This window comes from Orycteropus afer, unplaced genomic scaffold (assembly GCF_000298275.1).
Source record: "Orycteropus afer afer isolate SDZICR_OR568_19922 unplaced genomic scaffold, OryAfe1.0 scaffold00459, whole genome shotgun sequence".
Lineage (NCBI taxonomy): Eukaryota > Metazoa > Chordata > Mammalia > Tubulidentata > Orycteropodidae > Orycteropus > Orycteropus afer.
In genome coordinates, this window is record NW_006922046.1 from 892,191 (window position 1) to 914,423 (window position 22,233).

At 38.9% G+C, this 22,233-nt stretch overlaps 1 protein-coding gene across 1 annotated transcript in view; it reads left to right on the top strand.

Moving 5' to 3' along the window:
- Positions 1-4,866, top strand: part of DPY19L3 (dpy-19 like C-mannosyltransferase 3) — a 162,530-nt gene extending 157,664 nt beyond the window's left edge. The window contains exons 17-18 of the mRNA XM_007954335.1: positions 2,094-2,252; positions 4,705-4,866. Coding sequence (XP_007952526.1) covers positions 2,094-2,252; positions 4,705-4,866 — 321 coding nt within the window. The remainder of the gene's footprint in view (positions 1-2,093; positions 2,253-4,704) is intronic.
- The last annotated feature ends 17,367 nt before the right edge of the window (positions 4,867-22,233 follow it).

Genomic DNA, 22,233 nt, shown 5'->3' on the forward strand with positions numbered 1-22,233 from the left:
GGGGCTGGCGCGGGATCGGGCAGTGTTTCGTTCTGCTGTGCATGGGGTCGCTATGAGTCGGAAACGACTCGACGGCACTTAACAACAACAACAACAACAATCTTGCTTTTGGGGCACTTTCTCTGTATTTTTGAGATTGTTCTATATCGGTATTAACTTCCTTGCATAATATTACATTATGTAGTTGAACCATTTTTTTTAACCTAGGTGGTTCTCCTGTATTTTGCAATTATAAGCAGTGTACCCAACAATAAGCTTGTGTGTGCATCCCTCTGCACAGTACAGATATACATCTGGATTTCAGATTCCTAGCTGTGGAATCACTGGGTCAGAGGCAACGGGTACTTGCAGTTTAGGTGGCTCTGATCAGCAGTGCAGAAGAGAACCCATTTCCCTAGTCCTCAGCAGCAGTGGTATCAGACTTCTTTGATGTTTTATATTGGTTACTTCTTAATCTTGGTAACTGAAGTTATTACAAAGTCTTGTTTTGGGTATGATATTAGTGCCTAAGGCATTTGACTGCTAACCAGAAGCCTGGCGGTTCAAACCTACCAACCACTCCTCAGAAAAAAGGTTGGGCAATCTACTTCCATAGTGATACGCCTCAGAAACCAAAGGAGGAGTCACTATGAGTCAGGTCCAACTTGACGGCAGTGAGTTGTTTTTTTTTTTCAAATGTGATAACTTTCCATGAGTTTTTATGAGTCCTCATAAATCTTTGTTTTTTGTGAGAATCAACTTACCCAATTCTGAATCATCACAGCTCTATAGGGTCCCCGAGGCTTTAATATTCACAGAGGCAGACTGCCGTATTTTTCTCCTGTGGAGAATCTGGTGGGTTCAAATCACTTACCTTTGGATTAACAGTCGAGCACTTAACTACTTTGTCACCAGGGCTCCTCTGTCGTAACATAGATCTTGCTAAGTGGAAATTTACCATTTGCCCAAGTATTCCAAATAGCCCCAAGTTAACTAGAGGATTGAGGGAGTGGGGAGGTACCTGCGTCAGCAAACCTGAGGCTTACTCAGGAGGTGGCCTGTGCTGCTTAAACTCCAGAGATGCAGAGGAGGTACACAAAGTGCTCAGGGAGTCCCGTGTGCTCCCTTCTCCTCAAACTATTCCCTGTCCAGGTACCAAGTTTTATGCCCTAAAAACTAACATCCTGAAAGCCCCAGAGCTCTTCTTTAGTCTTGAGTTTCAACTCCTTGCAATGCCTTTAGTCTGAGTCCTGGGGCTAGCCTGACTCAGCTCGAAGCAGCTCACCTCCCTACCCTCTTGTCTGTCCTTGTGACCACTCTGAATTAGGCTCTCAGTGCCTAATCCCTAAAATCAGAACCCCATCATTATAAAGCACCGGGCAACAGAGGAATTCTCCCTTTTTTGCTATAATTTTTTCTTATCCCCCCAGTTTTCCCAATTCCAGTAACTCGAGAATATAGCATATACATAGCCTGGGTGTGTTCGCTTCAAGTATAGAAGCTGGCGATGAATGTGAAAATGGTGCCTTCTCAAGTTGCTCTTGCTCCAGGCAAGGATGGGAGGTAGAGATGAGCGTTAGGTCCTTTTCTGATCAAGCAGGATGCAGCATAGTAGCCATCCAGCCTGTGACCAGGGACCCCCATCAGAGTCATTTTCCCCAACTTCCATCATCAGAAGTTCCTTTAAAACAAAACCATCACCCCTAATGGACTCCTTAGTCTGTAGGTCCCCTTTTCAAGGTAGAAGCCATGTCTTGTTTACTCAACTATGTTATTTATTTTGGTGAAGCATTCTTAGAATTGGCATCTACTGATGAATATATTCATAACTCAAAATAATACATTGTAAATGAAAATGTACTTGGTATTTAAATCTAAATGTATTCAGTGTGTCTCACTTTCCCTCTTCCCAAGACTAAATAATTACAATATTTCTGGGGAAGTTTCCCCCTTGTCCTCCAGGACTGCAGATGACTGGCCTGGGAGAGGTGAGAAGGGAACTGTGTGGACACAGATTCGACCCCTCTGAGAAGACACATCATTAGATACTCAACTAACTCCCTGGCAGTGGAGGGCCGTTTTGCCCTTACAATATTTTTATCTAATTTTGAAAGGTTTATCAGATATATGCAAAGAGGTCACCAGAGGAAGTGTATGCCCTCCTAAGGTCCTTTGGCACTGACTATGTCATCCTGGAAGACAGCATCTGCTATGAACGAAGGCATAGCCGGGGCTGCCGCCTGCGGGACTTGCTGGACATCGCCAACGGACATGTAAGCAGATCAAGTCTCGTCATGTGAGGGAATTTCCTAGAAGAGGTGGGATTCCAGTTTGATTGCTAAGTATCCTAAGCATTGCAAATCATTTTATCCTTCGTGTTGTGAATCAGGTATTCATTTTTCTCTTGTGTTCGTTGAACTCCTTGGCACTTCAGTGGCTGCCACAGGGGCTGGGCAAAGGAAAAGGTGGGCAGGGGTTCTAGGTCCCCAGCTTCACATCAAACAGAACAGCTCTGCCTTTACCTGTTTTGTGTCATGTTGTTGTTGTTGTTGTTGTTATGTGCCGTCGAGTCGGCCCCGACTCATAGCGACCCCTCCTTGGGTTTCCAAGGCAGTATCACTACAGAAGTAGGATTGCCCAACCTTCCTTCCGAGGAGTGGCTGGTGGGTTTGAACCGCCAGCCTTCTGGTTAGCAGTCAAGTGCTTTAGCCACTATGCTACCAGATAAATCTAGTTTTTAAAGATTTCCCTACTTAAAAAAAAAATGGCAAACAAAACCTCAGTTTTAAAGCCACCACTGTGTGGACACAGATTGGACCCCTCTGAGAAGACATATCATTAGATACTGCTCAGCTAACTCCCTGGCAGTAGAGGGCTGTTTCGCCCTTGCACGATTTTTATCTAATTGTGATAAAACCCAGCAGCAGTGTTTTCCATCTCTCCTGTCCTAACCATGGTGGTAGATTGGTGCTGCTCTGCCTGCCCTCTCATTGAGTGGCCCCTTTTGTCCAGTGGCACACTTCTACAAGATGATTATTGTGGCTCAGCTTGTATTCCAGAAGGAAATGTCCTTCTCCCTTCCAAGGAGAATGTTCTTGGAGCTATCCCAGGTCTCAAGGAGAACAAAGAAGATTTTCACTCAGAGGTGGTGTGTGCTATAATTAAGGTCCCTGGGTTTTGTGCTCAGCTGCTAACCTAAAGCCTGCTGATTCCACCTGCCCAGAAGCACTGCAAAAGAAAGGTCTGGCAATCTGCTTACCATAAAGAATTACAGCTGAGAAAATCCTAAAGAGCAGTTCTGCTCTGTAATGCATAAGGTCACCACGAACAGGAATCGGCTTGACAGCATTAGGTTCAAGTGATACCTAATTTGGTATAAAAGTGGATAAATGTTTACAAAATGAGTGGGACAGAATGACAAACAGCCTAAATCAGGGAGGGAAAAAAAGAAATTGGTCTGCAGAATTTGAGATTCAGATGTTTTTAAAATAATTTATTGTTTTTGTTACTGAGAATACACACAGCAAAAATATACACCAATTCAAGTTCTACGTATACAATTCAGTGACATTGATTACAATATTCGAGTCATACGACCATTCTCACTTTCCTTTTCTGAGTTGTTCATCCCCTGTTAATATAAATTCACTGCTCCTTAAGTTCCTATCTGACCTTTCAAGTTGCTATTGTCCATTTCATGCCATGTAGGTAGTTCTTAAAAGAGCATAATGTTCAAGGCAGACATTCTTTGATAGTTAACCTTTCCATAACCTGTAGGGCAGATTGCATCCATCAACATTTTTAGCATCTCAGGTTTCTTGGGAAGCTTTCTTCCCAGTTGTAGTACATGCTACTGCCTGGCAAAGACCTGTATTTGCATGAATCTGAAGAAATGGGGCTCACCCCAAATGGGGCTCACTACCACAAGAGTCCTGTTACGACATATGTGTCCCTCATAATTGTATCAAAATCCATGTTAACCACAAAAAAGAAAAAGAAAAGGCTTTTCCTTGATTTCAGCATGCCTTCTGTTACTGAAAACATTATTGACCGAAAATTCAGTCATGAACGGGGTGAGTGAAACAATTGTTTGGTTTTAAGGAGACTTCTGGAGATATTTCTGATACTCAGTTTAAAGATTATCTTGAAGCAGTAGTTTTGAGAGTTCATCCAGCCTCCGTGGTTCCAGAAAATCTGGATTCCATGAGAAATGCTGTTCTACATATTCCCCTTTGTGATCTGGATTCTTCTGTAATGAGATTCAGATTTTTATCCAAGGAAAACAATGATCTGTAACTGTCTTGGTTTTACAGAGGTATAGACCACAAATGTGCACTGTAATTTTGCTTTGTGTATCACTTTTTCTAACTTGACAATCTAATGAGTTAAAGATTTTTCTCTATTCTTATTTCATTTTCATCAGAGAAACAATGTAGCACATGCCTGAGAACAAGGAGACTTGAGTTCTAGTTCTAGCTTTGCCATTGATGGTGATCATTGTATGGTGCTGAACCTTCCTTCTCAGCCTTGATTTGTACTTCTGAGGGGTAGAAGGGGTGGACCGGATGATCTCCAAGCAGCCACTGAAATTTAAATAATATAATGTCACTAATATATCATTCTGCATGTTTAATTTCACCAGTATACCATTCTGTCCCTACTTCTATTGCCTTTTTATAAATTATGATTTTTTTCAGACTGGATTTGGCTTTGTTTTGCTTTTAGATGATGGATGGCCCAGGGGAGAATGAACCTGGTCTGAAACCTGCAAGCCACCCTCGCTTCTGTGAAGAGATCAAAAGAAACCTGCCTCCTTACGTGGCACATTTCACTAGAGTGTTTCAGAACAAGACATTCCATGTTTACAAGCTAAGTAGAAACAAGTAACAAAGGTTTCTGGTCAACCTCTATTTTTGATACAGTAAAACTTCACCATAATGAAACTCAATAGTTAGTTTCCTATGTAATTAGGTAGCTTGCACCTTAAAGCTGTGATATGAGTAAATTTTACAGATGTTTACACAAGTGTAACCATTTTTGAAAGTATCTTACACAAGTTCAAGTCTTTTTCATCTTGTGTCTGTCTTTTCCACTAATGGTCTTTTGTGTAAATGTTGACAGCTTTCACAGAGTACCCTAGAATTTTGGTGGAGAGATTACTCTGTGTTCTATTGGTAGCCTGGATAGCTATATATCATGTTGGGAATTGAGAGCCTGTTCAGGATTTGAAATATATGTAATCTTTAGTTGTTTTAAGGTAGCAATGGTTGAATTAAATTGTGGGGATGCATAATTAAATTATTTAATATTATTTCACTTGTGAAGACCAATCAATGGCTTTTTAAAATGTTCTCTAATGTCCTATTTTCCTTTAAAATTTTGTTTTTTCAATTTTCATGCTCTTAACACTGAGAAAAAAAAAATCATGTTTGTTCTTTCTATTTATCTGAAACTTTTTGGTTGAACTCTGAAATGTGGTGTGTTACACTTCAGTAGGATGTATCATGTATTAAGTGTGTATGTATGTGTGTATGTGTGTGTGTGTGTGTTAATGCTGGGCACAGAAAAGTATTACAAGTTCCATATTGTAAGTCCTCAAAGGGGCAGAAATATATGTAGCCAAGTAGAATTTGTTACTGTTTAGTGCTTTTATTTTAAAACCTATTGATACTCTTTAACCTCTCCTTCAAGTATGATAGTTTTGCTTTGTTTCTTACTCATTTAAATATACTGGGTTTGCAAAATTTTGTAAACTTTTTGTGTTTTTAGCCTTTGTATTTTTTACAGCCTAGAACCTTGCAAAGTCTGAGTATTTTTTAAATGTTGTACCTTAACTAATTCGCTAATACGATATTTTTAGCAGACAGCATTTTCATACCAAGTTTGATTTGCGTCTCCAGTCTTACTGTGAGGTCTTGCTAGTGTTATTCTTTTCCTTACTAAAAAGTGCCTCTAAGTCATGCCTACATATAAATAATGAAGAAGATTATGTACACCTGCTCAAAAAAATTTTGATAATTGCTTTTATAATTAATTTCTAATGATGGGGACATGTCAAAGTTGCTGATAAAAGCATATTGTGCATTTAATTTAAATCTAGATGTCTAATGAAATTAACTTTCTCCCTTGTTCTTGCCAGTTGGAAATGATTTAAATGCTTTTCTTTGCAGTTGTATTGAAGTAAATTTACATATGCATCAAGTTGGAATATCACATGTTAAAAACAATTTTATATCAGTTACTGCTTCTTAAGCAGCATTCAAAAAAATTTTTACACTGTCATTTTGAACACAAGGATGTTTGGCTTTTATCAAAACTTAAATAAAAAACTGACAGTAGCTGGATTGTTAAATCATGCAATAGAAACTCAAGAATTATATCTTTCTTGTATTCCTTAATAAGATTGTACACCACTGCAGTTTAGGATAATACAATAATAAAGCATTTTAATTGGTATTAAGACTTTTAATTAAGCCAGTAATGATGCATGCCTGTTGTAACTGACAGCATGGGTCAGTATATCCTTCAGCGAGTGCCTTACTCTAATTGAAACCAAGCACATGTAAGGTACAGTATGTCGGGCTATGTGGTCTTATTTTAAAATTCTCTGTTATCTTTTAAAATATATTTAAATTTGATGCATATATTCCTGTATGTGTTAATCTAAGCACTTTGGGCATTTGGAATCTTAATACACAAGAAGATGTACTTAAATTTTTATGTTAATCATTATCACATTGATGGCATACAGCGGTTTTTGTTTTTTCAGTTGTGGTCCTACAGTAATTGTTTCCCCCATAGTTTAGGTATCATTGTTTCCAAAACATTTAGTTTTCAATCTTTAGTGAAAAATAAAAAGTGCCAAAAACAAAAATATTGCAAGCAAAACTCATACACTCTTTCTAAGACACTGTGATCATGTACAGAGAAGTTTTTATTTCCTGATGATCAAATCACTCAACAAATCATGTTAGGTATTTTTAGTGCTTATCAATATTTTCCTTTATGGCCTTTTCATTGGAGTACACACAAAGAAACAGGGAAACTATCGATGAGGCCTGGCTCTGGTTTCTATTCCTCTACAAGCTGAAGCAAGAGACTTGTGGCTTAAGCTCCACACTGCACAGACCTTGGCAACTGTTAGGATTTGGTAATAGTGTCACATTATGGTTCTGTTTTATTGTGGAGAGCAAAGCCACTTTATTTGGCTTCAGGTTTTATCAGTCAGAAGAACCTTTAAGTATGATAGAAGTGCTCTTAACTGACGTCTACTTAATGTGACTCACCAGATCACCTGAGAGTTTCCATCCTGCTTATCAACTAGCTGTTTGCCCCAGCACATCTGGGAGGCCACTTCCTGCTATTCTCACATGCTCTTGCCCCCTCATTTGAGTTGTATGCCCATGCCAGACTTCCCAGTGCAAGTTGTATTTATTGTAAGCATGTAATTTAATTAACTGTTGGCATAAACCTAGGAATATGGGTGTAAAGAGAGTTACATCAGTGAAAATGAAGTTAAATACTTTGGTAAGATTTGATAACAATTTATTTGCTAATAAAATTGCTTTAAATCTGGTGTGGTTGAGGAAATTTTTAAATATTGAAGAAATAAAAATCAAGAAAAGTTCTGAACTTAGATGGCTTTATAGTTTTTTTGAAGTACTCATAGCAGTTTTTAAAAATCTGAACTATTAGGACTGTATCCATATCCCATTACTGTTATGATGTTTGCAGGTAGAAGTGCAATCATTGGACCTTTATGCAAAGGAAAAGACTTGTCTTTGAATCAAATTATTTATAAATGAATGTACAAATATACATTCAAAGTTTTAATTCCTTACTTTAACATACTTACTTCATTAAATGACCCACTGCTGATACTGATTACAAAGGCTAATACAGATTCTACTGTAATTGAAAGGTCCCAGTCACTTTTATTACAAGCTTTTAAAGAACAGGGATTTATTTCAGATACATGAGCCAGGAACATAATTAGGTGTTTTCTAGGCCTTTGTTGTCTACTTAAAGATGCTTGTGAAATCAACTAAAGTTTTCCGGGGTATGCATATTTGTATTTTGGGTGGGTGCTGCCAAGTGGTGAAAGCATATGAGATGTTTAATCTGGCCTGCAGCGTTATTTCACAATTAACTTAGTCTAAGATGTAGAAATTTTAGCTCAGCTTTGGCCAAAATCGACCCGAATTAATGTAGAAATATTCAGTTTCTTAATTTGAATTGAAACGTTGGAATTAATGTTATTGGGTTCCACCAAGTTGATTCCAACTCATAGTGACCTCATAGGAAGATACTAAAATGTTCTCAGATAATATGTCTTGTTTGATTTGCTCCCAAATGCTTTATGCATGACAACCTGTTGGTCTGGGATAGAGTGCTTGTCTGTTCATGGAAAAAGGCTTTTAAGAGGAGAGAGTGGCTTACTTTCTTGTGGCAATCGATTTTGTTTTTAACAGCCTATGGGTTAAATCTTACAAAGAGCTTTTATAATTTGTTGTACTGAATTATATGGAGATAAGGACTAAATAAAGCTCTTTTAAATCACAAAAGAGAAGTGTGTTTCATTTTGTTGAAGGTCAAAAAGCAAGAAACTACCTTATTGAAGTACATGAAATATGTACTAAACAGAGAATAATCACTAGATGGATATGAGGAGGCCTCAGTTGTACTTGTTAATATTGAAGGAGTTTATTCTTTCACAGGGATTTTGCTTTGATAGCTGCTTATTTGTTTCCCTTGAATATCAAGGTTATAATTTAGATTTCTAAATAGAAAGCTACTACCAACAGAATTTATCCTAAAAGAGAGAAATGCTATTTGTTTTTACCTTTTTAATAGTTTCTACTTTTCTAAATTAAATTCTTAGTCTGTAATAATTCAGGAAGATGGATGATAGTTCCTATTTTTTGGAAAGACTTATAAAATGTGCTTGATATTCCACACTAAGTACTTTCTAGCCAAGGAAGAATTACAAACAATATAGTTAAGTGAGAGATTCAGGATATGCATGAACTCAATGTGTAATGGTTTGGCATGTGATACCAGGCACTTGGCAAATGAAATGTTTATTCTCTGTCCGTCCTTTCAGAGGTATCTGAAACTCATTTCTTAAAACTTTTCAGTTAATGTAGTATTTAGAAGTTTGCTTTATAGGATTTTTTTAATGTACATAATGGAACTGTAGTGGAATGTGAAATCAATGTATTGTGTTGCAACCAACATTTAAGGGGAAGAAAGGGAGGAAGGAAAACCAGAGGATGAGGGGGGCCCATATGGTAACTGTAAGTATTGCTTTAAGAAATATTTATTTCAGTCCCATATATAGATATTGTAATAAAAATATACTTATTTCTTACTGTGGGTTACAGACACTGTTGAAAAGTGACACCCTTCCAGCAGGAGGGATTTTGGGAAGATGGACTTATTTCTACTAGTCTAATCTAGTAGAACCTCTGAACATTGATGATATTAAAGAATTATTTTCAGATGTGGTACAGGCATTATGATTATGTTTTTTAAAGAGTCCATAACTTTTAGAATATGCACTCAAATATTTACAGTGGAAATTATACATCCAGGATATGTCTCAAAATAATTTTGTGAGACTTAACAGATGAAACAAGGTAGGCCCTGAGTTGATATCATTTAACTAGTTGTAATTCTTCATAATGAAAAAAACAAATTAGAAAAGAACCAATGAAGTGAATCAGAAAACTAGAAAGGTAAACTTAAAAAGAAAAACTGAAATTAATCACTTAGAAAAATAGTTGTTGTTGTTGTTGTTTGCCATCGAGTCGGCCCTGACTCATAGCGACCCCTCCTTGGGTTTCCGAGGCAGTATCACTACGGAAGTAGGATTGCCCAACCTTCCTTCTGAGGAGTGGCTGGTGGGTTTGAACCACCAGCCTTCTGGTTAGCAGTCAAGTGCCTTAGCCACTATGCTACCAAATAGTAGAAAGAATAAATGAATCCCAAAACTGATTCTTTGAAAAGAAAAATGAAATAGATTAACAGCTGGCAAACATGATTGAGAAAAACAGCAAAAAATGTACAAGATTAGAAACATGAAAGAAGGCATATCCCAAAATCAAGAAAGAAGAAGAATTATATAAAAATAACATACAATTTTGTGACAGAAATTAATTGAAAATCTAGAGGAAATGGATGATTTCCTAACAAAAATAGAAATTGTCAAAATTACCCCAACCAAACCAAACCTGTTGCCCCTTGGGTTGATTCTGACTCACAGCAACCCTGTAAGGACAGAGTGGAATTTCCTCCTAGGGTTTCCAAGACTGTAAATCCTTACACAAGCAGACTGCCACATCTTTCTCCCATGGAGCAGCTTTTGGGTTCAAACTGCCAGCCTTTTGATTAGCAGCTGAGTGCTTTAACCACTGCATCAACACAGCTCTTTAAAATTGCCCCCAAAAGAACTTGAAAACCTGAATAGATAAGAATCTGAAACTCTGTAAAGGAGTTCAGAGTTTAAAATGGCACTTGTACCAGAAAACTACAAAGCCAAGTTCATTCAGTCTTTTAAAGAACAGATGACTCCAAGGTTGTTAAACTAGGCCACAGAAAGATAAGGAAAGGTTTGAAGATGCTTTCAGAAGTGTTTTGGTCACCTCTCACTGCCGTCAAGTCAGATCCAACGCATGGCGACCCTACCTTGGGTTTCCAAGGCAGTATCACTACAGAAGTAGATTGCCCAACCTTCCTTCTGAGGAGTGGATTGTGGGTTTGAACCACAAGCCTTCTGGTTAGCAGTCAAATGCCTTAGGCACTATGCCACCAGAGCTCCCTTTGGTCACCTAATACTGCTATAACAGAAAAATACCACAAATGGATTTATTCTCACAGGTTAGGAGACGAGAAGTCTGAGTTCAAAGTGCCAGCTCTGGGTGAAGGCCCCTTGACCTTAGCTTCAGCTCTGCCTCTTGCTCCCAGCTGGAGCTGGAGGCTTCTCTTAACTCAGCTGCTGGCTGCTGAGGCTGACAGATCCAAGGTCAACAAGTAAAATGGCACAGTCCCAAAATTACCGAGCAACACTCTAGGCCACTAATTCAAGTCCATTAACAGTCCCAAGATTGGCAGACAGCATGAGATCACTGAGATGAAGACTCAGCCAAGTGCAGGATCCAGAAACCAAAAGGTAGTGATCTTTCTCAATGCTTCTCCTTATATACTGAAAGCAGACCACATCACTAAGGCAGCTGTTCAGCTGCTCACAGTAGATTCTTCCATGGAGTTGATTACCAGTGTCTTCGTGGGAAATAACTACATCCAGCTACCCAGCCACTTAAAACCAGTCCCAGCCAAGTTGACAACTTTAACTACCACAGGAAGTTACCCAATTTTAACAGCAAAATTCAACACAAATGTGTTCATTTTCTTTTGCCCCATGATAAATTGCCACATACTTTACAATTTAAAACAACATACCGGGTGGGGCAGTCCAAGACAGCAGCATAGTCAGACACCTTATAATGTCCTTCTTACAAAAAAGATCTGAGAAAATAAATCAATCAGATATAAGTGACAACTTTGGAACTCAGCATCAGAGACAAAGCTGAAGAATCAAACTAAGTGTCAAGTGGAAAGAGAGACTGCAAAAACATCAAACATGGAGAATTGTGGATGATTGTGCCCTGACAGCTGAACCTCCACAACGTGGCCATATTGAGACAAAGCAAGCAGCATTCCCAACCAAAGTCCCATCATCTTGTGTATGCTAGCAGGAGCAACTCTCTATTCACATCCAGAACCAGGCTGGAGTGCTCCCCACACTGAAAGTTAAGTGCACTCATCTAACCCTCTGTGCTCGCTCAGCTCCCCATGCCCCACCACCACCCTCACCTATCCCCACATACACTTGATCACTGGCAGCACCTACCATTGCCCCACCCTCTGAGCCAGGGAACCAGCAGTGCCAGCCCCTTAACTCAGATACACATAGCATGCACATGAAGCTTGATTGCATTGGCCTTTCCACCTGGCCACCAGCTTCAGAAGCCCATGGAACAGTGGTCCCCACCCCTACCCCACAGCTCCCCAAACCAGGGATCCACACACTGGTAGTGCCCACTGCTCCATCTAACTGCTGGCACTGGAAGTCCATGAACCAGAGGGCCCTGCTTCTATGCCCAGCCACCCACAGCAGGGGCCAACAAACCAGTAACACTCTTAGTCCCTCCAGCCACCTGCTCCTGGGACCAGAGGACCAGTGGCAGACCCTCCCCTGCATCTCACTCTAGTGACAGGCATGCCCTCCTCATTGGCACTGGTGGACTGGTAGCGTTCCCCCTGCTTCACCTTCCAAACCATCCCCCTCCACTGGAGTCCTGTGCCCACCCCAGTCACCCCCATGCAGCCCTGCCCACTGAAGACTGTTGGTGAGTTTCCATTCTACCTACCTGGTGACCGAAAACCTGAGCACCCTTGCCCTGACCACCTAGCAGCCAGCAGTGACCACATACAACAACCAACCTGGTGACCAGTAAGAACACTCCCTGCACTCACACCCAGGTGATCAGCTGGAAAAATGTATCATCTCACCAGCAGTGCTAGCTACATCTTCAACTGCCCTGCAAGACCAGCAAAAAGAGACCCACGCTCCCCAATCCTCCCAAAGAGAGATGATGACAACCAGACTAGATAACAGAGTAGTACACATGACCCTTCTACTCAGATATATCAAAACAAACAAACAAAAAAAAAAAATCAAGACACAGCAAACAAACATATAATAAATCAATATAATACCATAATGTTTCAAAGACAACAAACAATATCAAATCACATAAAGAACCATGACCAAGATGGTTCCTTGCAAGTGACCAAAAACCACAAAACCTCTTGTAGAAAGAAGTGGTAATGGAACTACCTGATAAGGAATTTAAAAGACCTAGTATTATGGTAGCCTTCTGGAGAACTCAGCATAATTTAATGGCATTAAAGAGCAAACTAGGATAATCATAATGACAGAAAAAACACAGGAGGTAGTTCAAGTTGTGGTTTGGAAACATCTCATTGTAGAATAATGGGAAGTGAGAAACAGTTCAGGCTAGGAATTCAAATGAGGGCTCACTCCTCTTTCCACCCTCCTCCTCCTCCCCCTTCTTACACCCTACCCCTTCTCCAAGAGATCAAGGAAAACACAGAATAATCCAAGGAAAACAAAGAGCAATAGGGAAGTCAGAAAAACAATACAAGAACATGATAAAATGATAAAAATAGACTATTGGAAACCATGCAAAAAACAGCAACTAGAAATCCAAAAGATTAGCAACAAAATTTCAGAAATAACTCTAGACATAAGGAGCTCTGGTGGTGTAAGTTCCTAAGGCATTTGCCTACTAACCAGAAAGTTGATGGTTCAAACCCACCAGCCACCCCACAGAAGAAAGACGAGGCAATCTACCTCCATGAAGATTTACCACCCGAAAACCCAATGGAGGTCACTATGAGTCAGAATCAACTTGATGGCAATGGGTTTGGTTTGGTTTACACCAAGAACATAATTAAAACAATGGAATACAGAATCAGCAAAATAGAGGACAAATCTGACACTAATTTGAGGAAAAGTCAGAAGAAAGAATCAAGAAAAATGAAGAATGCCTAAAGAATTAAGTGATACACTTTAACGAGGAAAAGGTTATACATGATTGGAATTTCAGAACAGAAGAAGGGGGAAAAAACCCACAAAAAGAATTGTCAAAAATATGCTGGCACAAAAGTCACCAAGACATCATAATCAAATTTGCAAAAACCAAAGACAAAGAATCCTGAGAGCAGCCTAGGAAAAATGAAGTCACCTACAAAGGGCAACAAATAAGACTAAACCCTGAATGCACAGCAAAAACCAAGCAGGAAAGAAGGCAATAGAATGATATACATACAACCTGGAAAAAAAAAAAATTGCAACCAAGAATTATATATCCAGAAAAATTGTCTCTCAAATATGATGGAGAAATTAGGACATTTCCAGATAAATAGAAATTAAGGGAATTTGTGTGTGTGGAGGGTGGAAACAGGCCCACATTAATTACAGAATATTAAAAGAATTCCTTTGGACAGAGAACCAACAACATCAGACAACAACCTGAAATTAGAACACAGAAGAGCATCAGCCAGATGGTAACCTAGACAAAGAATTCTCAAAAATAAAAGACTGAAAACAAGGAACCAAAGACATCAATCTGTAAATAATGACAACATCAAAACAAAAAGGGGGAATAAATTGTGTATTGAACTTTCATATGGTGAGGAGGTCAAGGCAATATAATGAAATAAAAGATTGCTTTAAACTTAGGAAGATAAGGGTAAATTTCAAGGTAACCCCAAAGAAAGTTTACGAAAATAATAAACCTACTCATCAAAATAAAGAAGAAAAACAAACAGTAAACAAATAATCAACAAACAGTAAGAATTGAGCATGGGAAATTAAACAGAACAAAGAAACAGTCAACATTGTACAACAAAATAACAATAGTAAACTAAAACCTGTGGAGTTCTGGTGGCACAGCACCTAAGACATCTGACTGCTAACCAGAAGGTTGGCAGTTCCCACCAGCCACTCGATGGAAGGAAGCTGAAACTGTAAATCAAACTACCATAAAGATTTACTGCCTCGGAAACCCAATGGGGGTTGCTATGAGTCAGGATTGACTCAATGGCACTGAGTTTAGTTTTTTCTTTTTATCAGTATTCATACAACATAAATGGATTAAATGCACAAGTCAAGAGACAGTACCAGAATGGGTAAAAAAAACATGACTGTAAAATATGCTGTCTACAAGAGACATACCTTAGACAAAAAGACATAAATAAGCTAAAACTCAAAGGATGGGAAAAAAATTTATCAAGCAAACAGTAATCAAAAAAGAGCAGGAGTAGCAATATTAATCCCTGATAAAATAGACTTTAAGACAAAATCCACCATAAAACATGAAGAAGGACATTATATAATAATAAGAGGGTCAATCCACCAAGAGGAAAAAAACATAATATATGTACACCTAATGAATGACAAGGCTTCAAAATACATGAAACAAAACAGCATTAAAAAGAGAAATAGTTCCACAATAGTAGTAGGAGACTTCATACTACTTTTGGTGAAGGACAGAACAACTAGAAAGAAACTCAACAAAGATACAGAAGATCAAAATGAACAGTCAACCAACTCAACCTCACAGACAGATACAGAACACTCCGCCCAACAGCAGTAATGAATACATTCTCCAGTGCACATGGATCATTCTTCAGAATTGACCACATTTTAGGCCACAAAGCAAACCTCAGAAAATCTAAAACACTGAAATAATACAAAGCGTTTTCTCTGATCACAATGCTATAAAAGAAGAAATCAATAGTAGGAAGAGAGAGGGGATAAAAAAACAGATGCATGAAACTGAGTAACACCTTTCTTAAAAACTATTGAGTAATAGATGAAATGAAAACATTCTTAGAATAAATTCTAGAGAATAAAAACACAACTTAGCAAAACCTTTGTTGTTGTTGTGTGCCTTCAAGTCAGACTTGACTCATAGCGACCCCTCCTTGGGTTGCCAAGGCAGTATCACTATGGCAGTAGATTGCCCAACCTTCCTTCCAAGGAGTGGAAACCTTTAGGACACAGCAAAAGCAGTGCTCAGAGGTCAATTTATAGCAATACACACACCAAAAGGAAAGAAGAAGAGCCAAAATCAAACATTAAACCTGCAACTCAAACAAATAGCAGCAAAAGAAGCCCACAGTAACTGATAGTAATAATAAAGATTAGAACAGAAATAAATGAAACAGAACCGGAAAACAATGAAAAGAATCAACAAGACCAGAAGTTAGTTCTTTGACAGCATCAATAAAATCACTGGCCACGTTGACAAAAGAAAAGCAGGAAAATAAGCAAATAATCCAAAAAATAAATGAGATGGGTGACATTACAACAGAACCAACTGGAATTAAAAGGATCATAACAATATTATGAAAAACTGTACTCCGACAGATTTGAAAACTTAGAGGAAATAGATGCATTTCTAGGAACACACTACCTATTTTAACCCACCAGCCACTCCTTGGAAGGACAATCAGGCAATCTTCTTCTGTAGTGATACTGCTTCGGAAACCCAAGGAGGGGTCACTAGGGGCAGAGATGACTCGACAGCAGTGAGTTTGGTTTGGTTTTGATATTTTAACACAAACTGAGGTAGGAAAACTGATTAGACCAATAAAGAGATTGAATAGGTAATTTAAAACAAACTCCCAACAAACACAAACAAAAAAAGCTCTGGCCAAGAAGGCTTCACTGGAAAATTATACCAAATATTCATAGGACACCTTACACCTATACTACCTGAACTGTTCCAGAGCATAGAGAAGGAAGAAATACTCCTGAATTCATTCTATGAAGCAAGCACAACCCTCCTATCAAAGCCAGGCAAAGACATCACAAGAAAAGAAAATCACAGACCAATATTCCTCATGAATATAGATGCAAAAATTCTCAACAAAATTCTAGCCAATAGAATTCAACAGCATATTAAATAAATAAATAATATAATACAGCCAGGTGTGATTCATACCAGGTATGAAAGAATAGTTCAACATTAGAAAATGAACCAGCGTAACAGACCACATAAATAAAAGAATCATATGATCATCTCTATTGATGCAGAAAACACATAAAGTCCAACACCCATTCCTGATAAAAACTCTCAGCAAGATAAGAATGGAAGGGAAATTTCTCGACATAGAAAGACTGAAAGCATTCCCCCTTGAGAATGGGAACCAGACAGAGATGCCCTTTATGACCACTCTTACAATCATTGTACTAGAAGTCCTAGCTAGAGCAATGAGACAAGAAAAGGAAATAAAGTGCATTCAGATTGGTAAAGAAGAAGTAAAACTATCCTATTCACAGAGAATATAAGATCCTATACATGGGAAATCCTAAAGATTCCATGAGAAACCTACTGAAGGATTCAGCAAAGTAGCAGGATGCAAGATCAGCATACAAAAACCAGTTGGATTCCTGTACACCAACAAAGAAAACTTGAAAAAGGCAATCAGGAAAGCAATACCATTTACAAGAGCTACCAAAAAAAAAAAAAAAAATACTTAGGAATAAATCTAATCAAGAGCATAAAAGACCTCTACAAAGAATACTGTAAAACGCTACTGCAAGAAACCAGAAGAGACCAACATAAATGGAAAAATATACCATGCTTATGGATGGAAGACTTAACATTGTGAAAATGTTAGTACTATCCAAAACTATCTGTAGATATAATGAAATCCTGTTCCAGATTCCAACAAAAATTTAACAAAATGGAAAAACTTATCACCAACTTTATATGGAAAGGAATGAGGCCCAGATAAGTATTACTGAAGAACAAAGTCAGAGGACTCACACTACCTGATCTCAGAACCTATTGTACAGCCATGGTGGTCAGAATACCCTAGTACTGGTATCACAGACACATAGACCAATGGAACAGATGTAAATCCATCCACCTATAGACAGCTGATCTTTAACAAAGGACCAAAATCCATTAAATGGGGAAGAGACAGACTATTTGAAAATGGTGCCAGCAAAATTGGATGTCTGTCTGTACAAAAATGAAACAACCTATACCTCACAACATACTCAAAAAACTAACTCAAAATGGATCAAAGACCTAAATATAAAAGCTGAAACTGTAGGGATCATGGAAGGAAAAATAGGGACAACACTAGAGACCCTAATATGTGGCATAAATAGAATACAAAGCAACTAAAAGTGCACAAACAGTAGATGAATTAGATAAATGGGACCTCCTAAAAATTAAATACTTAAAATGTTAATCAACAGACTTATCCAATAGAGTAAAAAGAGAACCTACAGGCTGGTGAAAAAGAAAATTTGGCTACAATATATCCAACAAAGGTCTAATCTCTCAAATTTTAACTTCAGCACCTCAACAACAACAAAAAAGACACAAAAAATGGGCAAAGATATGATCAGACACTTCACCAAAGAGGACATTCAAGCATCTAACAAACACATGAAGAAATGCTCTTGAACATTAGCCATTACAGAGGTGTAAATCAAAACTACAATGAGATACCAGCTCATCCTGACAATACTGGCACTAATAAAACTGAAAATAACAAATGTTGGCAACATTGTGGGGAGATTGGAACTCTTACGCACTGCTGATGGGAATGTAAAATGATGTAAGCACTATGGAAAATGGTATGGTGTATTCTTAAAAAGCTAGAAGTGGAAGTGCCATGTGATTCTGCAATCTCACGCCTAGGCATGAGACATGAGCTGTGACACGAATAGATGTGAACACCCATGTTCATTGCAGCATTATTCATAATAGCAAAAAAGATGGAAACAACTAAGTGTTTATCAATGGATGGATGGATAAATAAACTGTGGTACATCCCCACAATGAAATATTTTGCAACAATAAAGAATAACAATGAATCTGTGAAACATCACACAATTTATGTGTGAATTTGGAGGGCATTATTCTGTGTGAAATAAGTCAATCATAAAAGGAAAATATTGTATAAAATCATATAGAAAAAGCAAGAAAGATTTTACACACAGCAAGTTAAAACTATTTGATGGTTAACAGGAGTGGGAGGGGAAATTACTAACTACATAGAAAATACATGTTAATAATGTTGAAGGGAAAGGCAGTACATAATACAGGGGAACTCAGCACAGCAGGACCAAGGCAAAGGAAGACACAGAGGAATACAAGAATAAAGGACAACTACAGTAATTACTATAACAGTAATATTACTGCAGCAGTAGTGTTAACAAACAAGAATGGACACACAGGTTCATAGGTAAGAGATGTGGTATATACAGGTTTGGTTGTGGATATTTCTCCATACTTAATAGGTGGGAGGCCACATGTATATTAATATAGATAACAGAGCACATGGGTAGTATAGTCATGGAGATTCCGTAGACTTAGCCACACACTTTGCTAGATGAAGTTTCTAGGCTCAATGGAAAGGACCATAGACTTCAGGAACATCTGTGTCAATTGACACAACATAGTTCATGAAGACTGTTCTGCATCCTACTTTGGTGAGTAGTGTCTGGGGTCTTAAAAGCTTACAACCAGCCATCTAAGTTATAACTACTGATCTCTTCCCATCTGATGCAAAGGAGAGCAAACAAAACCAAACAATTTCTCCAAAGGACTAATGGACACATGAATCACAGCCTACATGACCCTGAAATCAGAACTAGATGGCACCTGGCTACCACTACTAATTGCTTTGAGTAGGACCACAACAGAGGGGCCTGGGCAGAGGAGGAGAAAAATGTAGAAACAAAAAATCAAATTTACATAGAAGACCAGATTTACTGGTCTGACCGAGACTTAAGGAACTCCTGAGACGATTGCTCTAAGACACCCTTCTGACCTAGAACTGAAGTCATTCCTGGAGACCACTTTTCTAGTGGCATAGTGCCTACGGCATTTGTCTGCTAACCAGAAGGCTGGTGTTTCAAACCCACCAGCCACTCCTTGGAAGGAAGATTGGGCAATCTACTTCTGTAGTGATAACGCCTCGAAAACCCAAGGAGGGGTCATTATGAGTCAGATCCGACTCAACAGTAGTGAGTTTGGTTTGGAAGATAAACAATAACACCAAAGGAATGTATTCCTTAGAACAGTAAGTTATTTGTGATCCAAAGGACATTTGCCCAAAAGCAAAGATGAGAGGGCAGAAAGGGGTAGAAAATTTGGACAAAAGGAAACAGAACCGAGGGCAGAAATGGGGAGAGAACTGACGTATTGTGGCAAATGCAATCAATGTCATAGAACACTTTATGTACGAACTATCAAATGGTAAACTAGTATGCTCTGTAAACTTTTACCTAATGCACGATAAAAAAATTTTTTTTTTTAATGAAACCGCATACATTTTATTATCTCACAGTTTTTGTGGCTCAGGAATCTGAGCTCAGCTTAGCTGGGACCTCTTGCTGTGTCTCACAAAGATTCATCAAGGTGTCTTTCTTACTTGGAGTTTGGGTCCCTCTTCCAAGATCATTCACGTTGTTGGCAGAATTGATTTACTTGTGGTTATGGTACTGAGATCCCTGGCTCCTAAAAGCCACCCCTTTAGGCTGTTTGCTTCTTCTGAGCATCTCTCTTCAGGAAGGATTTGGTCCCACTGTTAAGGGTTTTCACCTGATTAAGTCAGTTTCACCCAATATTTTTAAAAATTCAACATCAGCTGATTTGGGCCTTTAATTCTATCTGTAAAATCCCTTCATCTTTGCCATAAGCATTCCTCATATTCATAGGTCCCACCCACACTCTAGAACAAAGGATTGCACAGGGCACGTTCAACAGAAAGTCAGGTTCTTCAGGGCCACTTAGACTTCTGGCTACCATAGATAGTTTAAAAAGAAAACTAGGGTCTGCTCATAACTAAGTATTTAACAGTAACTAACACAGAGCTACAATTTTTAGAGAAGGCAAGCATATGTGGTAAGTCTAAATTTCACCCTGGTTTTCTACTTTAGGGTCTTTCCCAAACTCTGGCATAGCATGAGAGAACAGCAGTCTTACTAGAAGAAACATTAGAGTTCTTGGATGCTAAAATGTCTGGAATTAGGTAGGAGTCAGAGGAGCAGGACACTGGGTAGGAAAGCATCACAGAAAAGAAAACTGAAAAAATCTGTAGAAGAGTTCCCATTAGGTCCTTGGCTAATCCCTAACCTGTACATATGTGACTTAGCAAGAAACATCTGGTAGGTGGCAGAAAGCTGAACAAAGATTTCAGAAGTTGCATAGTGCTAGGGAAGACATTGGAAGTAGGACCCAGCCTTGCTAGAGAGTCCAGGGTGGAACCCCTTGACATTTAAATGATACCCCAGAATGGCCACACCTTACCCTGGGAGTAGAGACTATTATCCTAACTGCCTGCAAATATGAATCTACTATGAAAGTTAATCACCTCATTCATTGCCTCTAATTATTTCTACAATGTTTTATACACAATATCTAGCACCTAGTGAAAAATAACTAGGAATAATAAAGAGACTGAAACAAAATTGATATAGAAATGGTGCCACCGATTCATATATTGAAGTTTAAGGTGTAGATGTTTTTTTTAATTGTGATTTGGGTGAAAGTTTACGGAGCAAATTCGCTTTCCAAACAGCAGTTTACACACATTGTCTCATGACATTGACTACAATTTACCCCAATGCAACAGCTCCCCTCCCACTTCCTCCCGATAGTTACCTCTTCCCTGTGTCCATCCCTCCATGCACTCCTGCCTCCTGAACTGTTTCCCTGTGCATAAACAGCCCCTCTTTCTCCCATGATTGTCCTCTCCAAGGAGTGTATCTACCTCAGGTACATGTTCAATTCATATGCCTGTCGTTTGTTTGGCTGGAAGCCACAGGTGTGGGTTCAATTCTAGACCTGAAGGGCAGCTAGGGGCCATAGTCTCAGTGGTTCCACCAGGCTCTATCGGACCAGAAAACCTGGTCCTCCCCCTTTTTTTTCCCCCAAATAATTTTGAGTTTTGTTCCACATTGTTCTCCCTCTCTATCCAGGATCTCCTACATAGATTCCCCTCCGAGTGGTTGACAGTGGTAGCTGGGCATCATCTAGTTCTTCTGGCCTCATAGTCATATAGGCTGCAGATCACATGGTGTACCAGTCACTAGGACTAATTGTTTCCATGAATCTTTGGTTTTCTTCATTCTTCTTTGCTCTGGATGAGGAGAGACCCATCATTGTATCTAGATGGCTGCTTGCAAACTTTTAAGATCCCAGTTGCTACTCACCAATTTAGGAGGTGGAACAATGTTTTGTGTAGTATGTTATGCCAAGTGAGCTTGATGTCCCCTGTGACTATGCCCACAGGTTCAACTACTCACTCCCTCTAGGTAGCTGGCTGTGACCAAGAAGTGACTACAGCCTTGTCCCTTGTCAGCTTTACTATACCCCTGGGAATTCTTACAAAACATACAAATATACTTGTAGAACCATTGTCTGCCAACCTTATATATGGTCTTGGGTACACTCCCTGCTGCATAGACATACCTAATAGTTCAGCCTGTCCACCCATCTATCCACCCATATATCTGTGTTTGTCTTCACTGACAGCACAGTACTGTATGTGCAAAAGGGTTCATCTTTGTTTTCTGCACCTCCCATGTACCTCTCTATGTCTTCCTCTTCCTCAATGCCACCATGTTGATCA